At 40.3% G+C, this 12,826-nt stretch overlaps 1 protein-coding gene across 1 annotated transcript in view; it reads right to left on the bottom strand.

Moving 5' to 3' along the window:
- FARP1 (FERM, RhoGEF (ARHGEF) and pleckstrin domain protein 1 (chondrocyte-derived)) overlaps positions 1-10,628 on the bottom strand; it is a gene marked incomplete at its 5' end in the record, with an annotated part of 62,948 nt that extends 52,320 nt beyond the window's left edge. The window contains 5 exons of the mRNA XM_010161846.1: positions 850-1,013; positions 1,552-1,647; positions 4,489-4,636; positions 5,796-5,910; positions 10,531-10,628. Coding sequence (XP_010160148.1) covers positions 850-1,013; positions 1,552-1,647; positions 4,489-4,636; positions 5,796-5,910; positions 10,531-10,628 — 621 coding nt within the window. The remainder of the gene's footprint in view (positions 1-849; positions 1,014-1,551; positions 1,648-4,488; positions 4,637-5,795; positions 5,911-10,530) is intronic.
- Between the last annotated feature and the right edge of the window lie 2,198 nt (positions 10,629-12,826).

A 12,826-nucleotide genomic window follows, 5' to 3' on the forward strand; every position in this document is an offset into this window, starting at 1 on the left:
AACACAGCTCACAGTGAGTGGAGGGTGTAGCCAAAACCTGCTCTCCAAACCAGGGGGTAACTCAAGCTTAACAGTTATAGCTTGTTTACCTAACACAGGCCCTTCCATCTTAATTAATTCACTGTGAAGGAAGCAAACACAGTGGGAAGAGAGAACAGCCGTATCTACTACATTCTTGTGTAAGGCAAAAAGAGTGTACAGTTTATCTCGGCCAAGAGGGTTTCTGGCTGTTGAGCATAGACCAGCTTTGCAAACAAAATAAACCGTATGAATAAAAGGACTCCCCCCACCCCCAGCATACACAATAAAATATCTACTATGAGGCTATAGTAGATAGCCAATAACCCAACTATTAAAACCTTTCTACAGTGTTAAATATAGCGCAGGTAGACTTGGTCTTAGCATAGGTGGTCATCTCACATAAACCCTTTGCAAGCATAAAGGTCTCAGCATAAAGACAAGCCATTGCTTTTAACTGCACAGAGATAGGTTTACCACATGGACATGCAATGAAAACACTCATCTCTGACACAAAGGAAAGATCCCATTTTAGAAGCAGAGGATACAAAGAGTGCCAAAAAGTTGATAGCTAGTGTTGCTTAGGACACGGGTAGATGTTCTTATCTCAAAACAGCTGGAAGCTATATACATTTTATCTTATATCCAGAAAGCTACTTTTCAACAGCTACTACAAATTGAAGGCAGGCTTTTTCCTGCAGATGCAATAGAAAATACAAAGGAGCAAACTACAGTGTAAAAAAGGGAAGCTGAAACTAACAGACTTAATCCTAGAACATTATGGATGCGATTTTGAAATGGGGAGGCAACATAGGTGGAAAGAAGTCTTACCTGAACCTAAATGATGAACCTCTAGAAAAAAGAACAGGTTTAGGCTTTGGTTTAGGTTCCTCAAAAAGCCTGAAAAAGGCATGATGCTCCACACAGATCTTCCAGAAAGACTTGCAAAAATCTCGACTCGCCATAAGGAATTCCAGGGTATCCTGGAACGAACTCTGAAAATTGAGATAGCATTTGCAGTGTAAGCAAGCAAACAAGCAAGACATATTAAAGAGACGGATTGACAAAGCAGGTGCTGTGCTAGGAAAAAAAGAAAGCTTTTTTCCATGGCTTTGAGGCTTAGCAGGCTCTATCCTTCCCACTTTGAGACATCACTGATCTGCCTGGCAGTATCGGAGCTACTGCTCAGACTTCCTTTCATTGGCAAGTATGACAGAGATAAAGCAGTGCTCTTAACATTAACGAGAAGAGGGTTTACAGGCTGTAACTTAGGAATTGATGATATAGTACCAGAGTCGCAGTCGGAAGACGAGCCTGTGACATTCAGTTTGCAACTCCTTTGCCAGGACTGCTCACCTGAGATGCCAGGTGGATGTGTGTAGTAGCAGCAGGGAACATAAGTGATTAAATAAATAAAAAATGAAATTTATGTGATTAAAAAAAAAAAACCCACCAAACTGTATGTTTGATCTGTGAATAGAAATTTACCAAATAACCTTTTGTAAACTTCATCAATTTCTGACAAGGACTTACATTCACATCAGGCCGTAGTTTGATAAGAAAACGTTTCCTCTTGAAGCTCAGCTTTCGAACCTTAGCCCAGTTGAAGGCATTGATCTTGGTGTGACCCTACAGAGAACAAAGCCAGCAGAACTTAAGCATTCCAGATCTGAATGAAGAAATCTAAACCACTAAAGAAAACTTGTCATAAATTAATCATCTATTCACTTCACTTGAAATGATGGTATTTCTTATCATTCATCCTCTGATAACGGTGCTGTGATGGAAGGCAGGTACTTATGGTTAAACTCTTGCATATTTATAGGACTAGGTATACTGAGTTGATGTGAAAGTATCTGACCCTGTATCACTGCAGAAAACAGTGATGCAGAAAAAAGCATGGCCCATCTTTTGTTCAGATCATGTTATCCCATTCCACTATGCAGCCTCTGAGTTTCAGTGGACAAGTCACCTCCCAGAGGTGCTGCCTTCTCTTTCTACCAGCTACAGAGAATGCAGGCAATCTGGACACCAAACCTGGTCACCTCACTTTGATGGGGCAGACTTCTTTCCTCTCTGTTTGTCTACAGGACAGACACCCCTTTAAATATCACATAGCTGGGGAGAAAAAAACAGCAACTGGAAATTTTGTACTGAAAGGTCGAAATACTCTAAGTACAGGGAGCAGCGTACGTAAAAGGAACCTAAATAAATTACTTTTCTCTGAAGAATGACACAATGCTTTCCCTCCAAAAAAGCAACCAAAATCAGAAGCAAACAGGAAGACTAAGAGAAGTTATCTTCAAAGTACTACAGTTCCCAACCACTATACATCATTATCTCCTACTCCCCTGAAGTCTCATTCTTAACCTATGTTAGAAGGTATTGGAGGTATTATTTTAAAATACTCATTGCAATAGTTTGTTCAGTAAAGATTTCAATACAAACAGGCCTACAGCAGAGCACAGAAGTTTCCATGAGTTACTACTGGATTGCTAAAAGCAGAAGCCTACGCTGATTTGGGCGCCGTCACTAGACGGATGTAGGAGTAATGACAGCGTGATGATCTCTGCTAAGTCAAACTGCTGTCTAAGAATCACATAATTAATCTCCCTTAGAATATTCAGCAGCACTGACACTGATTTCTAAATAAATGTCAGGCTTTAAAATAAGTCTGTCTGAGCACTCCTTATGCCACAAAAGCAAATTTTAATTCTCCTTGAGGTCATCCTAATGAGGTCTTCATATTTCGATTTCTCTCAGTTATATTCAAAAATAAAAAGATGAACTTAAAGCTTTTGCCCTGTGAAGTGCAAGAAGGAAGGCCTAAGCCTACTGCCAGACGCCAAGTACTGGGCAGACCCCAGCAGGTCAGAACCTGACTTCCTTTTCAGTATTCCGTCTTGGAGCTTGATCCAGCAAAATTTCCAAGTTTTTCAAAAAATCCAAAAAACCCTGTTCTCAAAGTCCCAGGCGCATTAGGACAGGAAGAGATGACTGAGCTGGAGAGCTTTACAAATGAGGCCTCAGGCCTTCAACGAGCAAGTACGTATTTACGGAAGGTTCCCAGCTGTCTGCTGGGACTCAGTGAGGTCCACGCTGTTTTGTGTGGACACATACTTTGAGCTGTAAGACAGTCTTAATTTATAAGGCTTTGCAATTCATTAATTCCACTAATGAAAATACTGTGTGGGAGCAGGGGGAGAGCCCGGATATACAATTATTTGAGTTATTTGCATTTCCGACAACATCCTGGTGTTCTCACGCTTCAAGCTATGCCTCAGTTTTGGGATTTTACTAGCAACCCAATTAGAGTTGAGTAGGGTTTTTTTAAAATTGTTTTGTGTGGGTTTTTTGTTTGTTTTGTAATTTAGGTCAGACATATTCCTTATTTGTAGCTGTTGTTTTTCTTCATAAAAGCACTCGAAAGTACTTTTTTAAGGTTGGAAACACTAGTATTTTAACTGAAGGCAAACAGTTAAAATGAATAGTCTTTTTTGACAATTGTAAAAATGGACATTTTAAACAACAGTTTACTTACTGTTTTTAACACACAGTGAGGTAAGTAGTATTTTGGATGCTGGTAGACCTAAGTTCATCTGAAGTGAAAGCATTTTACACCAGCTGACTATCTGTACCTTCACAACTATAAAAGGCCAACTATTTATTTACCTAAGAGGAACTGCAGAACAAGAATTTGATAAATTTAGTAATGAGGCTTCATGAACGTTTACAAGGCTGACTGGGGTAGGAAAGGAAAGACATGTAAAGAAAATACTTTGGATCTTCTTAAGTTCATCTGAAGTGAAAGCATTTTACACCAGCTGACTATCTGTACCTTCACAACTATAAAAGGCCAACTATTTATTTACCTAAGAGGAACTGCAGAACAAGAATTTGATAAATTTAGTAATGAGGCTTCATGAACGTTTACAAGGCTGACTGGGGTAGGAAAGGAAAGACATGTAAAGAAAATACTTTGGATCTTCTAGGGGAATAGAATTGCCAAGGCTGGTCAAGAAAATTGTAAACACTGACAAAGTAACGATACAGGGAGCTTACATTTGCTTCCTACACCCTTCTCCATGTACTCCAGTTTTCTCTTGTTTTATTTGTCCCTGTTTCACATCCATTTATTATGCACCATGCCTGCAAGACCTACCTGCTCCTATATGCAGGAGGTGTCAGCATGACCAACTTGCAAATTGTGATCAGTTTGCATCTTGAACAGCACATTGTGGCTGCAGATGGAGTTCTACCCTGGGCATGCAAACAAGGTAAGAGCCCCTGAAGTGAAGGACCTAATGCAGCTATAAAAAGTTTTAAGGTCATTGTTAGAAAAAAATTTGGGAAGTTGCTGACTTTTCCCAAACAAGTCCTTGTAGACATGGCTGAGACCCTGAATTCTTATTACCGTAAGAAAATCTCTCTGCTTTATAAAGCACAAGTCATGTCCTGAGCAGCTCTAACCTGAAACACCAGAATGCCTGTGTTGGCAACAGCCAGGTTGATTTTTGTCCCTTCCCTGTCCTTGGCTGGATGCAAACGTATTCCATACATCTCCAGTCGACGGGCAATCTCCAAAAGCTGGAAGTCAGACTCTGCTGGTGTCTGTCCCCTTGAGAAAGAAAACAGAGAAGACACACATTCTTCACACCTTTTAATAGAGATCAGCGGGTTCTCCAGAGAACAAAGACACATTTCATAAGAGACAGAAACCTATCAGAGGTATATCTGTATGGTTTTTTTATGTCTCCAGTTTTATATCAGCAAGAACAACAACTTTTTATCTTAGTCTAAATCAATACCAAAGAATCCACAGATCTTGCAGTCCATTAGAATTTTTGATCGCTCCAGTTCTGGGACACCTAGATAGCGAAATTTTGAACCATGAACTTTACCAGAATTCACTACCTCTCTTTGTATTTACCACTGGAAAAACAGGCTATATTCCTAAAAAAACCCCAAACCATCATAAACAGAAGTGTGTAAGGATGTTGTCCATTGTAAAAGTGAATGCAATACCAAAATGAAGTAAAACAGAAGACATGAAAGCTTTAACATAATGTTGAGAACCCATAAGCACTAAGTGAATCGTGGTGAAATTATGCAAAGGTTTGATTATTACTGCTATAGAACTCCCTACCACTCATACCTAGATGAAATTGTTCAAGTCTTGAAGTGTTCTCAACAGGAGAAAAAAAAATTCTATGCCTTATTTGTAATTATTTTAACCATGTTCTTACTACTTTTCTTCAGGTCTTTTCTCCAGGCCTCAGGATACAAATTTGCATCATCATCTGGAATCCTGTTCCCCCAAATCCCTAATTTTGCAAGCACACTGTGCTTTTCCTAAAACTATCATTAAACCCCTTCTTCACCCATTTCTAAATACAGCATGGAAAGGTGAAAAAGCAACATTCAACGTCCTTGAAATCAAAAAGACTGCTGTCAGAAGTGCCTGACTGATCAGTCATCATTTGCAATCATACCTGCATGCACAAAATCAGCAGTGAAGCATTTTGTATGAAATAGACTGTAAAATAATGGCATGCTTGAATGAATATCAAAATCAATTGCTCCTTAAACACCTTGTTATGATGATGGGAGAAAGGCAGGAGTAACCTTCAGGAAATTCATTGAACATTTTTTGAGACGTAACCTTTGAGAAACTCAGGGGTCCAAATCTCCTTTGTACTTACGATCTAGCACACATGTACAATCAGAACTACTCTAAAGGAAGAAGGTGGCCAATAACAAGAACAAAAAAGGCTTACATGTGACTACGGTGAAATTCCATGATTTTGTCTTCTAGTGCTTCTTGCTGAGGTATATACTTGTTCTTCGCTAAGTGTTCACGATCTATGGTTTCATCAAAATCCCCAATCTCAGCTACGGAGAATTTTAAGAAAATTCTATTAAAACACTGTATTAAATCTGAATTATTCAGGCAATCCAAAAGTTGCAGACAGCTGGGAAGAGGGCAGGGAAGCAAACAGTTTCTTGCAAGCCGTGTCATGGTTTTATGATTCAGGTTCCCACTATGTTATCCTTCCACACATTCTGCCCTTCTCCCCCGTGTTAGTACCTGACACGTGAGAAGCAGCGCAAGGATTCCTCCCATCCACCACAACCATGCAAGCATTGGATGTCAGCTGAACAAACAAAGCCGTCAGAGTGTTCCTTTGACTTGTGGAGGGGATAAGGGCAGGGAGGACGGCACTAATTAAGCAGAACTCATCCCTCTCTCACACGCACCTTTCCCTGGAGCAGCCAAGCACAAGCTTCCTTCCCCAGCCCATGCCCCAGACTAATCTTTAGGGGAAAATATGGAGACATGGTTTTGTTTGCTCGTTTGAATGCAGGCACGTATTCCACCTCATGGGGTTACGAAACATTTGTCTTCCTCTAGCTTTGCAGCAGTTTGAGACACGTTCTGTCTTCCTCCTCCTCAAAGCTGCTCCCATCTGCTGCCGTTATTCAGCACTGTGTGTGCGACAGTATGTCACACCCACATCCCATTTTGCAGCCCATTCAGCGAGATTTCCTTTTTTTTGGGGTGGGTGGGGAAGGAGCAGGCAAAGTGTGGGTGCCAGATTACTACCCTGCTATTCTTGGATTGCTTCTGAAAATCTTGCTATCAGCTTTTTCACTGAACAGCGTAGCAGCCTCTGCCTGCTGGGTAACAGCAACAATGCTATGACAAAGGCTGCTACCTTAATAACGTCAGTGAAATCAAAATGCAAAGCCTCCAAATTAAACCCAGGTTGCAGGCAGACACGTTGCTGCACGGTTGACCTAGGATGTCACAGACCCAAACTCAGACCCTGGTCTCATCCTCACCTCGGTTGTACACAAGTAAATGATCCCTGAATCCAATTCTGTCCAAAATAAGATGGTTTAGAATAAAGAAAGGTTTCAGATGATGTTTAAAACACTGCCGGTAATTTCAACAGAAGTTTGTCTGGGATCAGATGTACCTGCAGGTGCGGAGGGGGAGCAATAACCTTGCGTAGGCAGGGAAGATGAGGACCAAAGCATCTATGAATGACAGAGCGGTAACCTTTCAACGCAAATTGCCTGCAGCCACACGATGGCTTTTTATACTTTGGAGGTCAGATGTGGAAAAGAGTTGATAACTGAGACTTATTTCCACCCCCTCCCTCATCCCATCTGCTCTGAATCATCCCTTAAGACAGTAGAAATACTACAGAATCTTTGAGACTTCTCCTTTGTAAAACATCCCTTTTGTCCCCATCTCAGAAACTGCTCCCTTGCTCCAGCATTATTCACCCCAGTATCACAAATCTTTTGGGTCCATTTTTAACCCTAACTCAAATGAAAGGCAAGTTTCTTCTGTCTAACAAAGCCATAAACCTACCTAGGTTTGCAACACCTCACGGGCCTTGACTCTTCAAAATGCAGTTCATACCCTGTATGTCCTTGTACGCAGATGGACTGAAACCACCTTCTGTAGGGCTGTCTTCAGAGCCAAGAGTACAGAAGGCTCTTACTTCATCTCTACCTAATTTCGATGTTCTCCGCATTTTGTCAACTGCAAATCCATTATCAAAACTGTCCTCCTGCCTTTCAAGTTAGTTCTGAATTTGCTCTCTCTGACCTAGTACTCAACAGCTTTTCCTTCTCTTCTCAGCCCTCCTTTTCCACCTTAAATGCCTTTCAAGCAGCACTCCCTCTAGCATAAGGGGACTATTTTGAATATTGTCAGCCTTACATGCAGCTCTTCTTTAAAACCTTCTCATGTGTTTTAGCTGAAGATTGGTTTCCAGTGATGCTCCCTTCCCTCTTATCTTGCAAGTGCACTACTCCAGACTGTATTCTGTCTGCTCTAGCACTTGTGATATGTCTAATGCTTTGCATTTCAGCTCTTTTCCTTTAATCAGTCCATCTTCTTACTTCACACACTCACTGTACTGCATGATTTGCAGTATCAAAGTGTCCTCTCACTTCTAACACTTTCTACAATGCTTTTAAGGTATTTTTAAATAGAGTGTTTCAAACATAAATTTCATTCTGTAATATACATACAAATTTAATAGAAAACTATTTGCTGTCATATTGTGATTTTGTAAAAATAACAGTCTATAACACTGAGATAAGTGTGCATACATAATACAAGGGCCTCCTGGAATCAGATATCCCCCATGGAAACTGCTCATAGGCACAGTATTGATATGACATACAATACTAAATCTCCTGCATTCTCAATCTTTCCACTTTGATATCATTACTCTTATCGGCTGTCTAGTTTTATTTTTGTTGCAGACAAATATTTAGTATCTTTTTTAGCTACTGAATAGTAAGCTGGAGAGAAATAAACACAAAAGACAGCCATGTGGGTAAGATACAGCTATAGACTCTTATCAGAAAAAATTTTCACAGAAAAATGTTCATGAGACACAAGATAAATAAATAAAAAAAATAAACGAGACGGTCGCAAACTTCTAGCTGAGGTTTCCAGCAAACACTGTTACACAAAAAAAGGGAGAGGGGAAAAATCATAAACAGCAATCAAAGAAAAAGGGTCCAGTTTGCAGTCAGGAGATGCGAGAGGAAGCAGCACTGCAGGTGTACCATGAGGCACAACATCCCTCTGCCCAACATGGCAGTTCAGATTCTGTGAATACTGTCTCACTTCTGCATGATGAACCTCTCTCCTTCTGATATGATGGAAAAAAATCCTTTTTTCAGTACAGAAATATCTTAATTTGAGCACCCGGTAAGGAGAATACTACTTAATTCCTAAAATCCCCGATCAGAATCACGCTGCACCTCAAGTTCACAGATCAAGGGGACAAAGAATTAGAAAGATTTCAAATGCATCATGATAATTTCCAGCAACCGAGGAAAATTATTTAATCTGACAGTAAAATGTATCTCGGCAGCATAAGAGCAATGGTGGTGATTTGCCATTTTTGCACACTTTGAAACAAATGCTTCTCGCCGGCCTGCGGAGGTGTGTCATGGGGAGCGGCCAAGCCTGTAGTGGAGAAATTTTGAAAAACTCCTGAATTTGAGTTTGACTGTGGGGAGAAGCGAAAGGGATGGCTTATAAAGGTGAAAGGACGTCCTCTGTTTATTCTCTTAGCTGTTGCTTTAGGAAAACAAGGCAGCAGTTGCAATCTGAGCAGTTCAGACATCAGAGCTGTAGGCAGATAGAAGCTAATCAGAGATTAATAAGATTTGAAATAGGACCCAAGTAGAAATCGTAAGGAAAATAATGCATATAAAGTGTAAGAGCTTAAAGAGGATGATCATGAAGCAATACCTCAAATGAAGAGACACACATGCATTAGGGTGTCCTCTCCCCATTATCTTTCTTTGGCACACAGATATTTAGGAGGAAAACTCACCCTACTAGAATGCAGTGTAACAAATGATACTGTTTCCCCCAATGATGAAGACCTTTTTCCTGAGATGAAAGGAAGTTAGACCTAGCTTAACTGAGAAAAGACCCACAGCTGACGTGCTGAACACCGTAATGGGGAAAACTGAAAGACACGAAAAGCCCGCTAGCCAAGGATATATTATTTTTTAAGTCTGTGCTGCAAAAATACGCAGTTTTAAAATATTAGGAGGAATACAGAATTTCAGAGGCTGTTGTACAGCGTCTTATTGCTACTGAGTCACACCAGGCAATGATGACCATAGCAAATAGAAAATCATGCTATACCTGCTTTTCCAACAGCAATTGATGAGAAACTGCCCTAACACTCAGACTATGGCAAAGGATCCTGGTATTTACCTATTCACCACTAACTGAAGAGCTTCTGAATGTCTTTGTTGACTGCAATTTCCATACAACAGCATTTCAGTGGAAATAGCAATACTCAATTAACAGTGGCCTATTACAACCGTTACATACGCTAAGCGGTTTTTCCCAATGTTATTCTCAAGATGAGTATCCATAAACTCTTGAAATGGAAAACATACACTGCCTTTCCAGTCACTTGGAAGCTAAAAATAGCTTTGATGTGATGAACAAAGTTAACGTATGATTCTACTGAACAGCTTTATTGTGCACACTTTGCAATTAAAAAAAAAAGGCTTAAAATCTGTCGTTGCTTTTTCCTTCCCTATCAGTTTTCCCTTAGGACTGTGATTTAGTCTGGCATTCTAAGCATGTTTATTTACTACATTCTCTAGACAGCATACAGGTCTCCAGGAATTTGAATGATCTCCTGACACGATACAAAGCATAATAAAACAGGAATTCAACCTGTATGCCACTGCCTGCAAAGTTTGCTTTTTAAATGATCCTAGGCAGACCATCAAATGCAGTGCTTTAAAAATGCAAATTCAGTGACCAGGAACTCTTCCTCATTTGAAAGAATAAATGATCTGCATTTGAATGTCATTGTACAGAAATACAATAAATCGTTCATATGGCTTAACCTGTCCCTAGGCAGCTACTAACAGGTAAACCAGCAAAGCATGTCCAACCAATCATCCTGTTTATCCTCCTGGAAAGAAGAAAAAAAGGGAACTTACACTGTACTATGTGTGAGATTAAGAGGGCAGTGCTGGTATCATTACAGGTTAGCCTTCCCTGTGCCAGGTCCTGCTTCACTTGCAATGCAAATAGGTACCTGCAAAACAAAAGTCAACGGTTACACAAAGCCTGAAGGAAAGACGGGAAAGCATTTCAAGGCCAACTCTGGTTTTGACTACATGTTCCTTTCACTTTTTGGAATCTACAGAAGTGATCTGAACTTCCTAAGTTTAGAGGCTAAATAAAATATAACTGATACTGTATTACAGCCATTAGTCTTACACGGTGGCTGCTTTGCAGAACCAAGATATCTCTTTTTCTCTCTCCCTTCCTCCCTCCCTCCCTCGGAACCAGAGCAATGAGATCTGGAAGTGATATGACAGTCCAAGCAAACGTGACAGCTATTAAGTGCTCGGCAACTGCACAACCAGCAGCACTAGATAATGGAGCTGCTTGTAAGTATGAAGAAATACCAGATAAACAAGTGATTTGGAATTATCAGGTAGTTCTTGTAGGACACAAGGAGAACTCTCAGCTTTCACCTTGTCACTCACCCGGAAACGAGGAGCAAGCTCTCGATCTAATACCTCTAGCCCGCTGATATTTCTGTGGCCCCATTACCTGCACTGCCCATGCACCAGCCATTTTTAACAGTCAAACCACCTCAGCCATGTAGGGCAACTCTACATAGACAGTTCAAGTGCAGAGACCTCATAGATCCAGAACATGATTTCAACATTTAAATTTCTCCTAGCTTCAACAGGAACTGAAATTGCTTAGAACTACTCAGCATCAAATTCTTCCCTAGAAAAAAAAATGACCTAGCAGTAAGTGTTTCTCCTACAGCTGGTATGAAACCTGAACTGGTTAGACACCTTAACAAGCTTTCCAAAGACTGAAGCTCCTCCAGAGAGTTCACACTAGGATCTCAATAGTTTTTAATAAGACTAAATTTTAATGGGTTCAGTGAAAAGCTCTCATTTAACAGTGATTTTCTGAATAAAGAGATGTAGGTAAATTAAATGAAAAGGGTAAGCTGATTTGAGGAGTATGGAAACATACACAGTACATGAAATAATATAGTAGACTTAAATAATGTCCTTTTGAAACCTGCAGGCATCTGCCTACTGATAGAAAATTCACCCTAGTAGAAGAATATAGCAAACAAGTGTTGTATTCTCTGTTTCTTCAAGTGATGAAGCTGTTCCCTGCGGATATGCTTTTACATTCTACACACTGCTGTGTACATATATTAAAGTTCTCTAGCATAGACATTTAAAATCTAACCAAAAAAGTCATTAGGATTCAGAGACAAGTCTCCAGGTGCAGAAAGAGATTACCCATAATCAATTTACAGTTTACATACTAAGCAATTGATATGCAGAAGAACTATTCGGAAATAGTAAAGTTTCATTAGTCATGTCATGCTGTGAGTTTTCACTCATCCCTTTATTGTTTTAACTTAGTCCTTCAAGTAAATCTTCCTTCTTCCTACTCCACTTTTCTACTTTTCTCTGTCCAGGCCAGCAAGAGATATCAATCTTTAGGGTTTTTTTCCATTCTACTGCTCTATTACCAAACTAAACCAAGACAGATGAACACAGAACAACACAAGCACAGACTTGATTTTTTACAAAGTCAGGAGTACACAAGAGCTCTTTGTAAAAGAGGACTTCATCTTGTGGGAAGATTTAAAACAGAAGCTAAAAGTGAAAATACTGAATCAGAATGGAAAAAAGTAATTAAAAAATAATAGTATTGTAGATCAGAATAAGAGTTCAAAAGATTCAGTGAAGAAATACTGCAACTAAACAATGTTTCTGACCATAAAGGAAGGACCTGCTAATGAGGAAGAACCTTAATATGCTCCCCATATACATATTCACAGAGAACTATGACTGGACTGCTCGATGGATAAGGAACTGGCTGGACAGAGAGTGGTGGTCAATGGCTCAATGTCTGAGTGGAGACCAGTAACACGTGGCGTTCCTCAGGGATCGGTGTTGGGACCAGTACTGTTTAACAACTTTGTTACTCACATGGATGATGGGATCGAGTGCACCCTCAGCAAGTTTGCTGATGACACCAAGCTGTGTGGTGTGTTCAACACACTGGAGGGAAGGGATGCCATCCAGAGGGACCTCGACAGGCTGGAGAGGTGGGACAGTGCCAACCTCACACAGTTCAACAAGGGCAAGGTCCTTGGGGCAATCCCAAGCACAAGTACAGGTTGGGTGGAGAATGGATAGAAAGCAGCCCCAAGAACAACTTTGGGGTACTGGTAGGTGAAAAGCT

The sequence above is a fragment of the Eurypyga helias genome, unplaced genomic scaffold, assembly GCF_000690775.1.
Source record: "Eurypyga helias isolate BGI_N326 unplaced genomic scaffold, ASM69077v1 scaffold1482, whole genome shotgun sequence".
NCBI lineage: Eukaryota > Metazoa > Chordata > Aves > Eurypygiformes > Eurypygidae > Eurypyga > Eurypyga helias.